Source organism: Hipposideros armiger, unplaced genomic scaffold (assembly GCF_001890085.2).
Source record: "Hipposideros armiger isolate ML-2016 unplaced genomic scaffold, ASM189008v1 scaffold_278, whole genome shotgun sequence".
Taxonomy (NCBI): Eukaryota; Metazoa; Chordata; class Mammalia; order Chiroptera; family Hipposideridae; genus Hipposideros; species Hipposideros armiger.
Window position 1 is genome coordinate 1,144,635 of NW_017731628.1, and position 19,796 is coordinate 1,164,430.

The 19,796-nt window shown below is 36.8% G+C and overlaps 1 protein-coding gene across 3 annotated transcripts in view; it reads left to right on the forward strand.

Moving 5' to 3' along the window:
• The window catches only part of PIGN (phosphatidylinositol glycan anchor biosynthesis class N), a 93,673-nt gene that overhangs the window by 21,234 nt on the left and 52,643 nt on the right, over window positions 1-19,796 (forward strand). For all 3 annotated transcript variants that reach the window (XM_019657707.1, XM_019657706.1, XM_019657708.1), the window contains 5 exons: window positions 691-750; window positions 1,964-2,056; window positions 3,071-3,126; window positions 12,876-12,954; window positions 13,885-14,067. In XM_019657707.1, coding sequence (XP_019513252.1) covers window positions 691-750; window positions 1,964-2,056; window positions 3,071-3,126; window positions 12,876-12,954; window positions 13,885-14,067 — 471 coding nt within the window. The remainder of the gene's footprint in view (window positions 1-690; window positions 751-1,963; window positions 2,057-3,070; window positions 3,127-12,875; window positions 12,955-13,884; window positions 14,068-19,796) is intronic.

The following is a 19,796-nucleotide window of genomic DNA, read 5'->3' on the forward strand; positions in this document are numbered from 1 at the left end:
AAAACAAAAAAAAAAAAAAAAAAAAAAAAAAAAAAAAAAATGGAGGTTCTTAGCTCTCTTAAGGAGAGTGGTCTGTGGGGTGATAAAAGGTCAAATCAAGTTAGAGTGGGCCGAGGAGTGTAGGGAGATGACAAAAAGGAGACAGAAAGCTTGAACAACTCTTCTGGGAAACCGGACTTGAAGGGGAGCTATCCGAAACGGGATCTTATGTCTAAAAAACTTCTTGTCTGTTTCTTACCTTTTTTGGATTTGCCAGCTGGCCAAACCTCCTCCTAATACATTCTTTCTTGCTTTAGTTAATGTATACATTTCTCCAGCTAAAGTCTACTGTTGCTGTTTTTTTTTGGTTTGCTTGTTTTTTTGTCTAGTCAAGGCATCCTTTTCATAATACTGACAAACTGTTACATAAAGTGATCAAGTTCTTAGCTACTAGGATAAGTAACTTTTAGTGTGTTTTACATTTGGAGCCCTTAATAGTTTCTTTTCAAATTTATTTTTTCATAAGATCAGGTACCTCTACCAAATGATATTTTTTAGAGATCAGTAGCTAATGTGTATTAAATAAACGTTTGAAGGTGATGGATTATAATGAATATGATGCTCATATTCCAAAATATAGTTGCATGAAATTATTTAATTTTCTTGTTGTTGTCTGTAGATTTCTTAGACTTGAACTTTTTCTATTTGTAGGCTGATATTGCACCACTGATGGCTTCTCTTATTGGAGTGCCCTTTCCCGTTAATTCATTGGTAAGGAATAACATTTTTGTATCAACTCTCAGAATAAAAAAATATATGTTGTACTATAAATTTAACTTTTTAGTGTTTCTGAATAATCTTTGATTACATTTAAAACTGTATTTTCCTTTATATTTTTTCTAAATATGTAATACCTTGTCATTGTGTATGTATTATGATCTACAACATGGAGTACAAGCCTAATAGCTACTTTAAAATTTTTTATTTTCTAAAATGTAGAGAAATGTATAAGTTTGTTTTTTAGTTATGTGATGAAAACATGTAAATAATTTTTGTTTGCAAGCAGCAGACACTGGATCTACTTAAAAGGAATTATTAAAAAGACATCGGTGGTTTGTTGAATCAAATGAACAGGAGCCAAGAGCGCTGGAGACTCAGGAATAGAACCAAGTCGTGCTCTGCTCAGGGCACCAGCACCCGGGGAGAGGAGCATCACACCTGTTGTGGTGCTTTCCTTCCTTAACTCTCACAGTCAAATGCCAGTGCTCACCATTTGAGTGGCCTGGCCTGAGCTATATGTCTTCCCTTCAATAAGGAAAGGCAGGGGCCCACAAGAGACCTACTATGCTATATCCAACGGGAGAGATTTGTCCACATAGAATGGTAATGCTGCTAAGAATGGGGAGTGGATCCTAAAAAGCCAAAACAAACTAAATCCATTCCAACCAGCCATTCTTCTTAATTCTTCAAATAAAAAAAAACCCAGAAAAATGCAATCCAACATAGATCCTGAGTAAAATGACCCCTGTATTCATAAGTATGTGTATATGTCTGTAACTGAAACGAAAGTTTCACAAAACAATCCTTACTCTTACTATGCACAATATACGCTCACATTTCTTATTATGCCTTTGCTTTTTTGTGTTTTTTTTTAAGTATGCTAGCTGTGGCCCACCTTAGTGATTTTTTATATGTGTGCAAAGTATTTAGTATATTGCCTAGCACATAGTAACCTTTCAGTAAACATTAGGTTTTATTGAACTTAATTCATCTCTTTCGCTTTGCTTATTATATCTACTCTGTGAGAAAGTAATAGAACATTTTTCAGTTATGGTTTAAAAAAAGATTTTTTGTTTAATTATTCTAGTAATGTATTTGTCCATATGTCCTGTCTTCATTGCTTCCCGTGTAAGTCTGTTTTGTTTTATGAGAATAGCCTGACCTTTGTTGATACTAATATTAAACCACTATTTATTATTTCCAGGGAATCCTTCCTGTGGATTATCTTAACAACACTGATGTCTTTAAAGCAGAGAGCATGTACACAAATGCAGTGCAGATTCTCGAACAGTTCAAGGTAAAGTGAGGCCCCCTACACACAAACGGACACTGCTACCACTTAAAAACTGAATATCTTCAAGGAAGATTCAGTTTTTGTTTTTTGTTTTATTAAAGATTTTTATTGGGCAATTGGGGGAAGGGGAACAGACAAGTTGCTGTCGTTTTGTTCTTCAGTCTAGTTGTGGAGGAAGTTGCTTCACTGGCCCAAGTTGGCACCATCATTGCGCTCTTCCCGGGCGAGGCAGATCAGTCGCTGGCTTCTGGACGGCCGCTCACNCAGGTCGAGCTGTTGTTCAGCATCTTAGCTGTAGAGGGCAGTGTCACTGGCCCTCATATGTGGGATCCGAACCGGGGCCCTCTGGCATCCCAAGCTAGCTCTTACCCAACGCACCACTCAGCTGGCCCAAGACATTTGTTTTAAGAAATGGTTTTCCATACATTATTATCTTTAAATGTTGTGTATTTGACTAGTGTCATACAGCTTTCCATTTCTGAGATGCAGGTTCCATGAATCAGGTTGAGGATGTAGAATTATCTTTGACAAGTCTGCCTAATTATAAGACTACCACCTGTGCTTATAAAGAGCACAAAGCAAGTCTTTGTTCATTGGAATTTGCCCCCATGGAAGTAGCATTAGCAATTGCAGCATTTCTTGTTATTCCATGTACATTATCATATGCATTATGAGCTTACAGAGGTGCTTGTTGAACTGAAACTTTTGTTACTCTTAATACTGTTAATGCAGCTCAGCTTGTTTTGTTTTCTAACAGTTAAAGTACAGTTTAATTACATTAGAGAATGTTATTTTGCAGGCTTGATATGCTTAATTCTCAATTTATTGTGATAGAATGATAATGTTAAATTTTTCTTTAAATATTTATGAAATAATATAGTAACACAAAATTCCATTTATTTTCAAAGTAGTTAACCATCCTTGACGAACTCTTTTAATGGATACTTATATTTCAAGATGAAATCAATTTTTTTCTCATTTATAATACAATAAAATATTTTCATACTTGGTTTCCAGGTGAAAATGACCCAGAAAAAAGAAGTTACTTTATCATTTTTGTTTACACCATTTAAGTAAGTATTTTATATTATTTATTAACTTGCAGGAAGGAATTTTTCAATGCGTTTAAATGCTGACAGGATAGATTAATTGCTTAGAGACTTTGTCTCTTTTGTATACGTTAGTGCAAACTCCAAAATGAAAGCCTCTTCTATTGTTTTTGTAAATAATGAGCTAGATGCTACATGTCTTTGAACGGTTGGTAGAGGAGATATAGTGGAGCAGAGAAATATGGGGAACATTAAGGAGATAAATTCGTCAGGGCCTGACTGGAAAGGTGGGGGGATCTTGGCTTGGCTCATTGGGAAGGTACTGGTACCATTATGGCTTATACAAACAACAAAGGGCTGTTTTGAAAGTCAAGGATGAATTTTACTGAGTGCAACTTACGTTTGATGATATAAATTAATTGGTTAGAAATAGGGATGTGGATTTCAAGATTGAGAAGAGAGTTGGCTGTGAAGATTTTGATGCCATCAGCATAAAGATGGTGGTGAAACTGTTACACATATAGGAGGCTCGAGGGAGAATGTAGAAAGTGACGAGAAAAGGCCAGTGATACAGTCCTGGGAAACGCAGCCACTGGGTGGGCAAAGACGAGAGCAGACTTTGGTGGGCAGCAGATTTCCCTCTCTCAGATCCCAAAAAAAGTATAATTTCCTTGAATCGGGAACGGGGAGATTTGAGTCCAAAACCGGGCCCTGCACTGCTGACATGGGCAGGTTTGTTCAGCCTCCGTGAGGTTCATTTTTAATTAGCAAGGATTCACATTGAATTAGGAAGAAGTTTGCTCTTGACCAGAATAAGTAGAAAGTGTTTAAAATGTGCATGTTAGGGATGGGATTGAATGACTTATTGGAATTCTGTTTGACAATTTATGTAGCAGGAGTGTGGTATTCATAAACTAGAAAGGCTTAAATAGTTCCTGACTCTGTGTGTGTGTGTGTGTGTGTGTGTGTGTGTGTGTGTGTGTGTGTGCGCGCGCGCGCGTGCATGCGTGCGTGCACACGTGCGCATACAGGAGCAAAAACAAAGCAAATTAGCATTTTGCAAGTTATGATCATATGAAATTAATTACCCTAGATATTATATATATCAAAAGTAGCATTACCTTTGAGGAGTGTCCCTAGTTGTAGGGTTATCACATATGCTTATAAAGACTATAAGCCAAACCTTTATCTGTTGGAATTTGCCCCATATTATATCATATATATCTCTCTATATATAGATATAGCATATGCATCTGTTTATTTATAATGTACTGGTATAGTCAGACCACAACAAAATAAGCATATAAATGAACAAGAAATATATGATCAATTACTGGTATGAAGAAAACACACAGGTCTTTGAAACTAGCAGAGGGTTACTTAGGCCCTGCCACCTTAGGAAGATGGTCAGGGAGGCACTCTCCTGTAAGGGGTTCACGTGCACGTTGCCCGCCTCCTTCCACTTGGCCTGCTGGCTCACCATGAACTTCCTGTGCTTTGATGCTCAGCATCTGCCTGCAAAGCTGCTGTTAGCTTTGTGTCTTCCGGGGGCTCAGCAGAATTGTGGGTTCTTACCCACTGGCTCACCCACCCTGGAGCGAAGCCACCAGCCCTGCCTGCAGAAAGTCACAGTCATTGAAAGCCTGCAATATAACCAGAAAAGCCCAAGATAAAATGAAGAATTGACTCTTGAGGAAATAGATAATTTAAGGAAGAGGAAAGAACTTAAAAATATCAAAATCCTCAGAAATATCTAAGAAACTATTGCATCCGTAAAATAAAAAGCAGTGTGAACTTTACCAAACGAGAAAGAGTACATTTTTTTTAAAAAAAGGGCAATGCAGCTAAAAACTTAGGGAATGATAAATTGTACAAGAATAGTCCAAATGGGAGACAAATCCTCCAAATTATAACAGGTAGGGAGCAGACCTCAAGTGAAATGAAATGAATTTTAAGTAACATATGGATTGAGTAAGAAGTTGGGGGGAACACGATGACTTACATGCAAGGCATACATTTATTCATCTCCCAAATCAATGACAACTGGAAACTTCAGGGAAAAGGAAACATTTCAAACTGTATAGGCAAGTGTGCTTTCATCATGGAGTAGCCCAAGCTGTGACATGGTTTTGCACAGTTGCTGGGACTATGAGAAAGGGAATTCATTTGAACATTGGCACATGGATCAAGGCTTCAAGGAAATAGATGAGAAAATCTAATTACAGCATAAAACTTTGCTACCTTGAAAAATATTTAAATAATCTTAATGTAAATATTGATTTTTCAGCTTTTAGGGTCAAACCTTAGATAGAGCAAGGAAGACTTAATTATGATTACAGGATAGAATGTGATGTTACGAATCCTGACAAGGTATAAGGTTACAGGTTGGAAGGCAAAGGGGGAAAGAAAAACCAGTGGGATAGTAGTGGTGTTATTGTCCTCATGAAATAGGATGTGGAGACTGGCTCTAGGTGAGAGATAAGACAGAGGTTTAGGTATTAGATTATTGAAGTGACCAACGTAGCCAGCAGAGAGGTAAAAATAGTAATATGACCACATTTGGGGTGGGGGGGGTTGGGGAGGGGGAGACAGCAGGAACATCCAGAGTCGGGGGGTCACTAGAGAGCGCCTCAGGTCAGCAAGTCAAGAAATGGTAATAAAAGCATGTTATTAGGAAAAATGGAAGTAACTACCAAAATAACTAAAAACAGACACTTGAAAAGTATCTGTCTCTGGTCTGGGGAGTTGAGCGATAAGATGGGTGGGGCAGGGATTTATTGGTGGTCATTATGCCCTTCTGTACTCTTTTTGATTTTTAAAAATTATATGCATCATATACTGCTTTGATAAAACTTATATTAAAAAAGAAACAAAAAATAAATACGTATTTGAATCATTGGCATGAATCATAAAATCATAAAAATCATGGGCATGAATAAAAAGTTCATTTTTCCGTGTAAATTTTAGAAATGAACATCTTGGGCTGTGTAAAAAAGTGTACAGCATTTAGGCAGTGGTTTGGAGGGAACTGACATTTTTACAATATTGAACATTACAATCCAACATTTATTTCTCTCTTCTGTTATTTCCTTAAGTAAAATTTTATACTTTTCCCTATTATATACATTTCATATTATTTTATTCCTGGATGTTTTATTACTATTATGAGTAGTATCTTTTTTTTCCTACAGTATACCAGGGAAAACAGTTATCACCATTCATCCTCTGAGTACAACGGGCTCTTTACTTTTCTCTAATCCAATAATTTTTTTTTATAACATCTGTTTCCTTCCATTCACCGCTATATATACACCTAAGGCCAGCATTGTCCACTTAGAAACTGTATCAAGTAAACATTGGCACATAACTATCATAAAAGATGAAAGAATACAGGCGTCACACCTCGTTTTTGCAAAACAGATAGCTCAGGTTCTTGCTAAAAACAATTGTGTGGGGAAGTCCTTTCCTCCGGAATAAGTGCCATATTTTCTTTTCATTTTTAGACGTATATTGTTCACTCACCAATTCTTAAGTTAGAGAAAATTTACTAGGATATTGACATCTGAAAATTCATCATCTTGAGAGTTGACTTACATGATCAATTTCACCAGCATCACTGCATTTTACTTCAGTCGTATCTTTCTCCCATTCTTCCATTGTCTTATTCCGTTGTCTTTTCTAGCATTAATAATTGATGAATACTTAGCAATTTCTAGGGTGATAAAATAGCAAATGTTTCAAGATATAGGAAAAATAAGATTGCTAAAATCCTACAACATGTCTTAGACTTGTGTAAGGGTCCAATGGATCCATCTGATATTTGTATATGCTATTTTATCCTGTTGTTTAAAAAAAACATGTAAACTTTATCTTTGATATTTTAAAGACCTCTAAGTCATGAAATATTTATTCCCACAAATGGAATTGCTTGCTCAAAAAAGAAACTCAGAATTAAAATTGGGTCTAATAGACCCCTGGGCTATGCAAAGAGATGACCAGCAGGTGGCGCTACATGACTAGACTAAACAAAAATTCTGCCTATCCATGAAAGTACCTGAAAAATGAGGAAAAACACTTTATATTTGAAAAGTGTGTACTATAAAGGTCACAGGAAGACAAGAAAAACTTTAAGAGAGAAAAATTTTATGAAATAAGAAAACAAAGGTCTTTTAAGAGATATTTTAGAAAAAAATGAAAATGGGAAGGAGATACTGTACCTTGCCAATAGAAGCAAAAACATGTTGTCTTTTATTTAAAATTCACTATGTGAATTCAGGGAACTTAAATAAATTTTAACAAAATATTTTAATGTATTTTTTACTAAAATGGCAAAAGATACTTTGGTTCTTTTTAACATATTTGTTTCTTTTAGGCTGACATGGATCAAAGTTTCTCCCTTAGACCAAATTTACATGCTTATTTTAATATGAATCTAGCATGTCACCCATCCGATTTACTAATTATTTGCTAGAAATGTAATTTTCTGCTTCAAAACTGAAATTCTCCTTTTAAAAAAGTAACTTTTATATATCACATGCATACATAGAAACATGTTCACTATATGACATTAAAAATAACATGATTCTACATCATTTGGTCAAAGAATGCAAATTATTCTAGAAATAATATTTTATTCTGCTCTCGCTGACTTTATCTTCTTGAAATGTATTTTTCTTTAATCTAAATATTTATTTTAAAAAGGAATGGTCTAGATATCACCAGGTATCTAAAATATTATGTCTAAATGCAGGTGAAATCGTTTTGTAATGAAAATCTGAGGAAAGAAGATATAATACTTTACAGGGCAGCATTTTAAAGCAATTTTTTTCTCCAAGCATTAGTTCACCCTGAATAATTGATGATAAAATTCTTGAGAATCCTAAAACATGGTCTACTTTCTTCTACAGCATTCAAATAACTATGGGAAAGGATGGAATAACAGCGATCACAGCAAAGAAATGTGCACAATACTTATTTCTCTTTTTCTTTTTACTTAACAAGCATAACATGTTGCTGAAACATTCTTTTAAACTTGATGTTTTCAATATAAAAGATTTAGTCAGCAAAGGAATTTTTTTCATACAAATTACTATGTAGAAATGTGTTGCCATTATCATCAAATATTACTTTTGCCAAATTCTCTCTGCTCCCTGCCTGGGATATATATACAGAGGTTGCCCCAAAAAATGTATGCGCATTTTAAGAAAGGAAAAAACTATTAAAATTGTAATATTCAATATATACTGATAACAAGAGATGAATACAAGTCATGTGTATGCATTTTTTTGGCATCGTCTGGTATATCTATCTCCTGTTCACAGTGACTTGAATGGTTTTTTTAAATGGTCTTTTCAATTCTTTTTGCTCTTCAAGGTTTACACAAGATATTTTCTACTGACTTGTCTTCTAATACACCAGATCTCTTTGGCTTTGTCCAGTTTGCTGCCATTGAGTTCTTAATTTCAGTTCTTACATTTTTTCAATTCTAGAATTTCCATTTCCATGTATCTAAAAAATAGATTCCAGTTGTTTGGTGCAATTTTCTATCTTGTTTTCTATTATTGAATATATTAACCACAATTATTTTAAAGTCTGTACCTGGTAACACCAGTAACCATATTATTTGTGAGTTTATTTCTCTTGTCTTTTTTCAGTCGGTCCTGTCGTAGTCTGGTAGTTTTAAATGAACTTACCATTGTATATTAAAAGTTTTAGAAGCTCTGGATTATCTTATTCTTCAGAGAGATTTTGCCTTATGCTCGGAGAGGCACAGAGCAGAGCTGACTCAGGGCTGTGTAAATTCTGTCCCATCCCGTTTGTCTCTGCGGGGGTCCAGCCGGAAGCTGGTGTCCCCGGGGCTCCCTCTTCCTTCCCTTTTGGTGGCTCATGAACACCAAGTTTTGTCTGTTATACATCTTGAGATACCAAGACTTCTGTCCACTTATTAGGGGCTTTCTTCTTAGCCCCTTGTCGACTCTTAAGCTGCAGAGCTGAAGAATTGAACCGAGGAATAAGCTCACCTCCCTTTTCACTTCTCTTCTCACCAGGACTTGGCCTCTTGTTTATCCCAGTTCTCCATATATAATGGAATATAAATTCTTGCTTATAAAAGTTCCCTCTCTCATTCTTAAGACTTCACCTCAGAATCTGTATGAAATGAGTTTAAATAATTCCAGATAGTTTTCTTTTCATGTGTTTTGGTTCATTTATTTATTTCTCATCCAGAATGAATATTGTATATTGTTGTTTTCCTTCTCTTTTGGGTCCTCAAGTCCTGGCTGTTTTGGCAGCCACAAACTTTCATTTTGATCTCTTTGGTCTTATAAGATTGCCTAAAGCACTACTGGATTCTCTGTCTCCCAGCAGCAGCTATCTGCCCAGATTCTCAGCGTTTGCCCTGGGCCACAAATAAGCATGACGAATGCCCTAGGGGTTGGTTACAGTTTGTGGAATGTTGGATTAGGTCTTATGGTTTCCTTCTCTTTAGGATTTTAACCCTTCAACTCTGGGTGGTCTTAGCAGCTTTCCTGTACTTGCAAATTGAGTTTAATTTCATCAGGCTTTCCAGGTGTTCCTGGTGGGAGCATTGGTATCCCAAAGCGTCTCTGTTATCACCGATAACTATGGTTAAATCTTAATGTTCCAATTATTTTAATAGAAAAAAAACTGGTTAGTAAAATGTGAATGAAAAAGTAAGGCATATATACAATAAAAATTACACAAACCATAATAAAAAGTTACCTCTTCTGTGTTCCAGTCCCCTCGTCTAACCTGGAGGCAACGCTTCAGTTCTCTCTCTCTCTCTCTCTCTCTCTCTCTCTCTCTAGATATCATGTATAACATATGTACATGTATGTATATATCCCTCTTGCTAACATTTAAAATTTTAATTTTAAAATCCTGTAAACACTCTGAAAAGAATGGAGAATATAACAAAATCCTTGTACCCACAATCCAGGCTTAAGAAATGTTAGCAGTTTACCGTATTCTTTAGATCCTCTTTTTTTCTTAAGAAATAAAATGATGTGATATAACCGAATCCCTATTTTTAAAATCTTACCAACTTTTTACAATTCTCTTGCTTTCATTCAGTATGATTTCCAGGATTTATCCATTGTGACTTGCAGGTCCCCTTTATTCATTTTAATTTATATGTGATATTCCTTTGGTTATTCCCCTGCCAACTTCCCTTGTTTGACTGTTGTTATTTGTCCTGTCTTTTTTACATAAATGGTAATTAACATCTTGTACCTTATGTTCTGGGCTTTACATTTCTCACATTAAACATAACTTTGTTATGTTTAAAATATGTGATACTAAGATTTATTTTGCACTCCTTCTCAACTTATGGAAAAGTAAAAAAAATTATATTGGGGGACAAGATTTTAATAATAGTCTTTAATGTAGTAGTGCTGCAGCGAGGTTTGTACAGGACATTTTGGTGAATTTCAAACACATTCCGAACCTTTGGTGTGTCCCAAGGTTTATAAAACGTCCACTTAGGAAAAATTAAATTAGCCTGACCCTGGTTTCTTTACCTAAGTCCTCCATAGAGAACTTAATATTCCATATATAATATAATGTAATACAATTAATATAATGTAACATAAATATTTCTCTTTAAAAATGCTTTTTTCTCACATTCTTCTTAAGACTTCACTTGAGAACGCATACTAAATTAGCTTAAGTAATTTAGTTCCAGACAAGCTTTCTTTTCATCTTTTTATTTAATTTAGCAAATCATTAGGTGCTTTAAGAAAGGCGATTTCTTATTTCTCTTCCTTTTTTTAGGCCTGAAATGTTTTGATAGCATTTAATCAATTAAGATTTATTGATTTGTTTTATGTGCTTAGCACTTGACTAAGTATTATCATGGATATTAATGGGAATAATTAATGGCTCACATGGAGGTTAAAATTTAATTGAAGAGAAATAAATTGCTCATTAGGCCACACTAACATGCTAATGGTGTGAGGTGAGATTTGGACTGGACCATAAAGGATGATGAAGATTTGATTTTGGAAAGCAGAGAGGGGAGGCTCTTTAAGAACAAGAACTCAGAGATGAAGATAAGACAGGGGAAGAATGAATATTTAACCATTTTATAGCTGAGGGTATATATTTGGGATAATGGGAAATTAAGTAGAACAGGAGGAAATGGTCATCAAGAGTCCCGGAAGTTTAGAATTAACGAAGTAGGCAATAAGATGCCCATATCAATCAACTTCAAGGAAGTTACAAGATGCAGTTGGTATGTTAGGAGGCCCAGCGCATCAGAGCAAGGAGAGTGAGGTCAACTAGAGAAAGGTTTTATAGGAATTTGGACAATTCAGTGTAGATGCAGACCTCAAAGAATGCCTGTGCCCTTTGGCCCAGTAATTCCATTTCTAAGAGTACGTGGAGCATAGTTCAAACTGTGTGGGGTCTGAAGGACAGAGAACTGGGTTGTGACGGTATTTTGATGTGTTCTGCTTCCTGGTACCTTTTCCTCCACATCCCAGTGAGTTCAGGGATGGCGAATTTCCCTGCTGTCAGAAACAGTGATTGGGTTTTCCTGAGTTGAAAGCTCTGGGAACCATGGGTGTAGGCACAGATTCTTAGGGGCTCCTAGAGATCTCCAGAGGGTTTATCGATGAGCTTCCGGGGTGCATGAATTTTCTGAAATTATATGAAAGGTTTTGGATTATGTACATTTTATAGACAGAGTTTCAGATTTTCAAAGAAGTTTGTGACTCTACCCAAATAAATAGCATTGCATAAAAGATGTATTTCCTATGAGTCTCAATCTTTTCAGAGACAGCTGGAACCAAAGAGAAAGAGGAAATGTGATTGTATTACGTTGTGCCTTATGAAATTGCCAATATTTAATTTAGTAGCTTTTGAACCATACAAAAATATCAATTTTATGTGCTCTAACCTAATATATTCTTAAATAACTTATTTTGCACTTTTTAAATATAAAGGTATTCACCTTAGGAGTAAAGGTTTTAGTTACGTAGTGTATGTTCAATTTTTTGTTTAAATATATTTATTTCAATAAGGTAATTGAGTTCTGGTAACATTTCCTCAGTTTCTACATTCCGTAAACTTAATGTCTCTAGATACAGATTTTTTTTTTTCAGTTTATGCAGTATTAGGAGTATTTCTCTTGTGTATATAAGGTTCCTTTTGTGATAAGACAAGGACAGGGAAGTGATGGGGAGGAGAGAAATGAAAGCTAGGGGGATCCGGAAAGGTGTATGGTGTAGTATAAGAATGGCTAACAGGTTCAGATGGTTTACTAATTTTGATTGTTGGTTAGGCTCTGCCTGGAGCTCTTTGATAAAGAAAATTCTCGGTCTCCGCCTGGCTCAGGGGTGCAAAGGGCCATGATGGATCTGCCTTGTGTGTTGTTTCTGCCATGAGCACGGGAGTTCTGAGTGGTGGGACTCACAGCACTGTTCGCTGTTCCGTTAATTATGTTGATTTAGTCAGAATTTCTTTGCTAGCCTATTACATTTCTTCAAAATGATGTATTATATGACTGTCTTAAGTGTAGTTTGGCAGTTGAAACTTTGAGTCAAGAAAACCAAATTTAACTGTAAGCTACTTCTTGGAAAAGTTCAGGTAACCATCAGTAACACAATTTAGCTCATGGTTAGTTTTTTTTTCTTTCTTTTGTTTTTTCTTTAATCAATTTTCACCTCCTTTTGTTTTTCAAATAAGCAAAAAAACAAAAAATCTAATTGAAATGTGGAAAAATTTTAAACCTAACCTTTTTTTTTCTTTTGTAGTTTGCTTTCTGATTCTAAACAGCTCGACATTTTAAGAAAAGCAAGATCTTATATAAAACAGAGGAAGTATGATGAAGCAGTAAGTCTGCAGGCCTTGCATATATAAATAGCTAATCACTGTTAGGGGTATTGGGGGGGGGGGCGCACGCTGTGGCCATGGAGAGCCAAGTGGGCTGGCCAGGGAGCTTGCCGGAACCCTCAAGGAAGGGCTGAATTCCCCAAGTAGCTGCTTTAGCCATGGGCATGCTTCTCGGTTTCACATAATATTATGGGTAAACGTTTTTGGGTTAGCAGTAGAAATGAGCAGTTGCTGTTTTCTATAATGAAAATGTATGATCCAAGTTTCTGTCATCCTACTGAGGCATAATATTTTAGAATGGAATATATTTACACGTTTGGAATTATCAACACTATCAGAAGTCTACTAATTCATATAGAAGCTTCGACCCTTCCTAACTCCTCGCTATGCTTTTCGTTAATTTTCTCTTTGTGAAATGGTCATATAACTTTAAAGTAGGAAAGAATTCTATTTTCGGTTTTTAAAATTGCCTAAGTAATACCATGCACTTGTAGTGCTTATTTTTGTTATGGTTTTAGAATGGTAAGCTATTCTCTAAAATATTAAGATACTTTAATGATGTTTTATAACTGATTTGGGTAATCTAATGTGAGATAATAAAAAAACGATATAAATGTGGGAATTATTTTGGACCTGTATTAGAGAGCTTTTATTTCCTTAATATGTCATCTGAAGACAATTTCCACAAAATGAATCATTTTAAATCACTACACATACCATAGTTTACGTTTAAAATGCTCTTTGTTATCAAGATTTAAAAATTCATTTTATTCAGGAATTTTTCTTGTACTTTGTAAGAAAACCCTCAAACAATTAAAATCTGTTTTTGATCATCATCCACTGTTACTTTGATTTTAATAATTTTCTTCCTTTGAAACTTAGGTTCCTTATTCTTTCCACGTGGCAAATGATACTTTTCTTTCTCCATAGGTCTCCCTCTGTAAGGACTTGATTGATCTTGCATTGAAAGGATTGTCCTATTACCACACTTATGACAGATTCTTTTTGGGCATCAACGTTGTGCTGGGTTTCGTGGGATGGGCATCTTACGCTTCTTTGTTGATCATCAAGTCTCATTCCAGCCCCACCAGCAGTGTCAGTAAAGAAGTTAAGGTATGTTCAGAAAATATAGTGAACATTCAGATGATGGTATAAAACCACTAGGATTAAGGAAAGAAATTGAATCAGAGCAACTGCAATGAGTTCATACAATGTGCACATTGTGCTAAGCTAACTCTTACCTTGCATTTGCTTTTGTTGTGTTGGGTTTTTTTTCTGTTATCTCTATTTCTTTAATTGGGAAAAGGGTGTATTAATAATAATGGCTTTATAACTTAAGAGGGCTGTAAAGATAGCTATATAATTTAAATTCTCCTATGGCATTAACTGTGTTAATTTTCTGTTCTTTTTTTAATAATTATTTAGCATGTCATAATTAGTTCATATCTTCCTAGTACTGGTGGTCAGAAAACTACTTCAATATATTTAACTGATATTAAAAGTTTAGGAGCTGGAAAGCACTAAAATCACTTATTCAAAGTGTTCTTTTTTAAATAATGTATATGTTTTCCTAGAACTATTTTTACCTTCTTTCAAGTTGCTGAAATTGTTACAGATTTCCAGAACTTTCTATTTATCCTCATTTTAAGAATTAATCCCTAGTTTACTGTAATTTCAATGCAAAAAAAAAAAGAAAACCTCTTTAATAATACTTCATATTAACTAAGAAAATGTAATATTATATATGTGGTTCTACTACATTAAAACACTTTACTCTTTTAAAATATATTGCTAGCTATCATTTACCAGGGAGAATATGTCGCTTCCATTTCCTTTATTCTCTCTAATGATTATTACCAGGTATAAATCTTCTAAAAAATGATATATTCAGATGGTGTATTATTAATAATAACAGTCTGCAAAGATTTCCAGAGGTGATTTTTTCCAATTTTATTTTATTTTTCTATAATGGAAGAAAGAACAGTAGTGTTTATTCCAGTTTTTTATAGTGCTTTAATGCATCTTAAATAATTTCCTCCAAGTACTTGTCATTATTTGAATGTATATGAAATTGGCTAGAATAGGAATAATTTCTTACATGATAGGACAGGAGATAGAAACAACCATATTTTCATAATACATATATCGAGGCACTCTGCTGTGTACTTGAAATTTATTTTGCCATTTTAAACTCATAACAGTGCTGGAAGTAGGCATTATAATTTCTCTTTGCAAAAGAGGGAACGAAAGCTGTTCCAGTAACTTCCCAAAGGACACTCAGCGAGAATGTGGCGGAATCAAGATGGGGACCCGGCGCTGGCCGGTGCCAAACGCTGCCTTTAAATGTTTCCCTTTGTGTCCAGGTCACTGAGAAAGGATCTGATGTCTTCAGGTTGTTGTGTCAGTAGGCTTCATAGCTGGTAGTTTTTTATTAATTAATCTGATAATGCAGCAAATATTTAATTGAGTGTACAGTACAATGCTAGATGCTGCATAGACTGTACAAAGATGTAAAATTCAGATTCTGCCCTCAAGGAGCTTAGAATTCGATAAAGTAATTCATAGATGTACACACATAACCACCTTATCAGATACAAGTCACTATGCTGCACTACGTTACAAAAGACAACTTTAACGTTTAACAACTTTAATATATGTTAAGCGCTTGAGTGTGATACAGAGTATCATTTTTTAAATAAAGGAGGGCTCCCTTTAGCTAGGTGATAAATAACGGAAAAATGTAAGTCTTGGTGGAAATTTAACAGGCTACAGGGAAAGGATGAGAATGAAAGCAAATTAAATGATATAAACAGAGGCAGAGTTGGGAAAACATGTTATTATGCTGGAATAGTGAGTAATATTTATTGAGCCCCACTGTTCCAGGACTACCCTGGGTGCTTTATATGTGTTATTCAGTTAAACTTAACACCCTCTGAAGTTTGGTGGTTATGATGCTCATATGATGAATGGGGGAATCCAGGCTCAGAGAGACACATGTTTCCTTCAAGGACACACTGGTGTAAAATGACAGAACTAAGTTTTCTAATATTTAAATTCATGCTCTTTCTACACCACGCTGCCTTTAAAATAAATAGTTCCATTTGGGCAGAATGTGGGAGGTTTATTCAAGGGACTAATAAGAGATAAAACTGACTTCAGAAAACAAGTGGTGATGTTGACCTTGTGGCTTCTGTGTTGACTGACATAAACCACACTCTTATGAAGGGACAGCTGATGTTGTAGTTAGAAAGGAATCTGCTCCATGGCTTAGGTCCTGACTCTGCAAGGTTTAATGGGGTAACTCACAAGGTTTAGGGGCACAAAACCCAACCCATTGTTGGAACTACATTTGGGACCACACTTGGGAAAGGTTTCCATCTTGCTCTCACTGAGGTTCTTAAAAGCTGCTTATACAATTGTAATTCACTATGAAACTTCCTGGAAATCAACTTCATCATAACATTTTAATTTTTTTATTTTATTATTTTATTTTATTTTATTTTGCTTAACACAAACTGCATTTTATTCTAGTTTGACAGATGAGTAATCCTCAGTGATGAATTTGTTTTTCAAAAGGTCCAAAGTCTTTAGTTCATCAGTTCTTTAAAATATATTTTTTGTTGTTAGTTTCAGGTGTACAAAACAACATAATGATTAGACATTTACACCCCTCACAACATGATGACCCCACCAAGTCTGCTGCCCCTCTGACATGTACACAGCTGTTACAGTACCATTGACTGTTCCCCATGGTGTCCTTCACATCCCGTGACTATATGAGGTGTGATCAAAAGATATGGTGAATGTTTAAATCATAATAAAAAAAGATAGTACAGTAAAAAAAAAAAAAGATAAAACTGACAATATGACAGTATAGATTAGGCTGAAGTAATGAAAGGCTTCAAATGCTGGACTATAGAGTTTCGACTTTATTTAGTAAAGAGTTGGTATATCAGATAGAGTTAAGCCAGGGAAATAGTAATCTGTAAATTAAGAGATAGAATATAAGAAATTGGCTTACATGGTTGTGGGGGGTCTAGTCAGGCAGGTACTAAATCCACAGGTCAGGCCATCAGGGAGAACAGATGGATCTCGCAGGCAGGAGCCAAAGCTGCCCTCAGTGGGTGCGGTCTCTTCAGGGACGCCTCCCTGTCTGCTCTTAAAGCCTTTCAACTGATTGGGTCAGGCCCACCCAGATTGTGCAGGATAATCTCCTTACTCAAAGCCACCTGACCATGGACTTGAATCACATCTACAAAATACTTTCACAGCAACACCTGATTAGTGTTTGATTGACTGGGGAGTATAGCCTAGCCAAGGCTGTAGCATAAAACTAACTGTTACAGGTGAGGTCATGGAAGTATTTCGAACCCTTTGGTTCTGTTTGCAAACACATTTTTCAGCGAGAGTGTCTGCTCTAGTGACATGACACAATCTAAACAGTTCTGAAGGAAGAATAAAATGCGAGTTGGCTATAGTATTAACTAAGCGGGGGCGTGGAGAATGGGGGGCACGGAGAGCAGTTAGGAGGTAAGAGGATTGCAGCTGTGTACGGTAGCACGTGATGCTTGCATTTGGGGTGCAGGAAGACTTCGCAGAGGTTATTGCCGAAGTGAAATCTTAGAGGGTGAGCAGGATATAGCCCAGTGGAGAAAACGAAAAAGCTGCACAGTGAGAGTGGCGTGTGCCTGATGAGGAGCGGGGCGGCATGGCTCTGGGAGGAGCTGCACGTCACGGATACAGCTAGAATCTCAGGGCGCATGGGGGAGTGAGACTGAGCTTGCGGCAAATGTTACCCTCCATTGCCAGGTGAGGAACAGCCTGACAAGCTCGGTGGTTCAGTCAGATTGCCAGGCAAATAGAATGGCAGCACTGGAACTCAATGTAGGTGTGACGCCACAGTTTATGTCACTTGTACAGGACAGCGTTCCCCTGATTATACAGATGGTTTCTGATTTATCACAATGACAGGCAGGGCTGCACTGAATAGCCCCTTTCCCTTCCATGTGATTTGCCACAGCTCCTCCTCACTGAGCTTGGCCTTTAGCCCCTATGTGCGCTCTGCTTTTGCCAGTTACATGTCTTCTGCTTTAGAGCTAAATACCCTTACTTGCCACGTGCCCCTTTGTTTTCTTATTACCTAGCACAATCCTAAAATATTAACCCCTGAAACCGAGTCCCATGGCCCAGTCTCTACCTGTGTGGTTTCAGCTCCCTGGAGGCCAGCACTTAGTGCAGAGCATAGCTCAGAGCGTGCAACTTACGTAATAATGTGTGCTGGTTGAAGGAGGATTGCAGTGCACACGGCATGGTTCATTCATTACCATCAGGGCTTTTTGAGGGGCCGGGGGCGACGGGAATCAATGATGAAACAGAAAATGTCCCCCACTCTTGTTACTTAAAATCCTTTCCATTTTTACTTCAGCTGAACCGAATTCTTTATGATTGAGTTCCCTACAAGTAGACCATTTGTAATGTCTGTTATGTACCAAAGGGTTAGATAATTATACCACGTTATACCAACTAGAAAGTCCCTCGTGTGTTGTTAGGTCTTCTCTTAAGCTTCTTTTCTTGTTATTTTACTATTCTCAAAATGGTGTGAAACCATCAACTCTTAAAATGAGTACGTGCCTCAGCCACGTTCAGCCTTAGAGACCCCACCTGTCCACATCCGTTTTGACATCTGCCCCTTCTCCTCCCACCCCTTGCGGTGGGACTGCCAGTGCTGTCCGCACATGTCCATTTTCAGTGCTATTCGCTGATGGGTTTCTGTAGTGATTGCTGGGACTAATGCAAAGACACAAAAAGAGAATAAAAAATAAAGGTAATAATAGCAGCCATTATTTATTAAACAGTAGTAATGTCCAGGCATTTTGTTAAGCTCTTTACATAACCTTATTTAAGCATTACCAACCTGGATAAATAGATACAGAATTATTATTCCCATTGTATGGCTGGGGTGAAATTCAGTCTCGGGAAAGTTTGTGCTTTGCTCATGGTCATACAGTGAGCAGGTGTCAGAGCCAGGATTTGAATTCTGGCCTGTGTAGCTTCAAAGTCTTAACCACAATGCTGTATTTCACCTTCCTTTTTACAACTGTGCCCTCATTTATCCTTGTTTCTTACCTCCTTTCCGGTGACATTTTATGCCAGTAGGGAGGGATTATAAAGAGGAAAAAATCTCTTGCTTTTTCTCCCCAAATTTAGCTTTTGCTTGCAAAGTAAGGGGAAAAAGGGGGACTAGGCATGGAGGCAGGCGAGCACCACCCTGCTCGTCTACTCCTGATCTTTTCTCCTGTGCTGTTCTCAGCGTCACAGCTTTCCGTAAACGTGTCCCTTTCCCAGTCACTGGGATTGCTGTCCCTGACCCTTGCATCCTTCCTTCTGGCCGACAGCAGTAATGGGCCTGCGCAGCCCCGGGAGGCCGTCACTGCAGTCTTACGCAGGGGAGCTTTCTGGTTTGGCAGGTGGTTGGAAAACACAGATAGGACTGAATGAACTTGCTGTGGCTGGGCTGTGGAGAGACAAGCGTGGGCAGCATGTCAAGTTGGAGTGTGAATAGACATTGTTCCTAGGGAAGATTAAGCCCCGCATTAGGCCCCGCTGTTTCTTGTGGGTTGAATGGGCTTTTGTGAGCTAGCCAGAGAACTCAATCAACATTTATTACATTGTTCCTAAGGAGAAATATGCTCCGAGTCCTAAGCAAGTTACTTGCAAGCAAACATTAGGAATTGCCAGATTGCAACAGCTCCATGCCATCCAGCCTTTTCTCCTGTATCACACTTCTCCAATGACAGAACTTTTGAATAAAACACACTGATTTCTTGATCATCTGGTGGTAG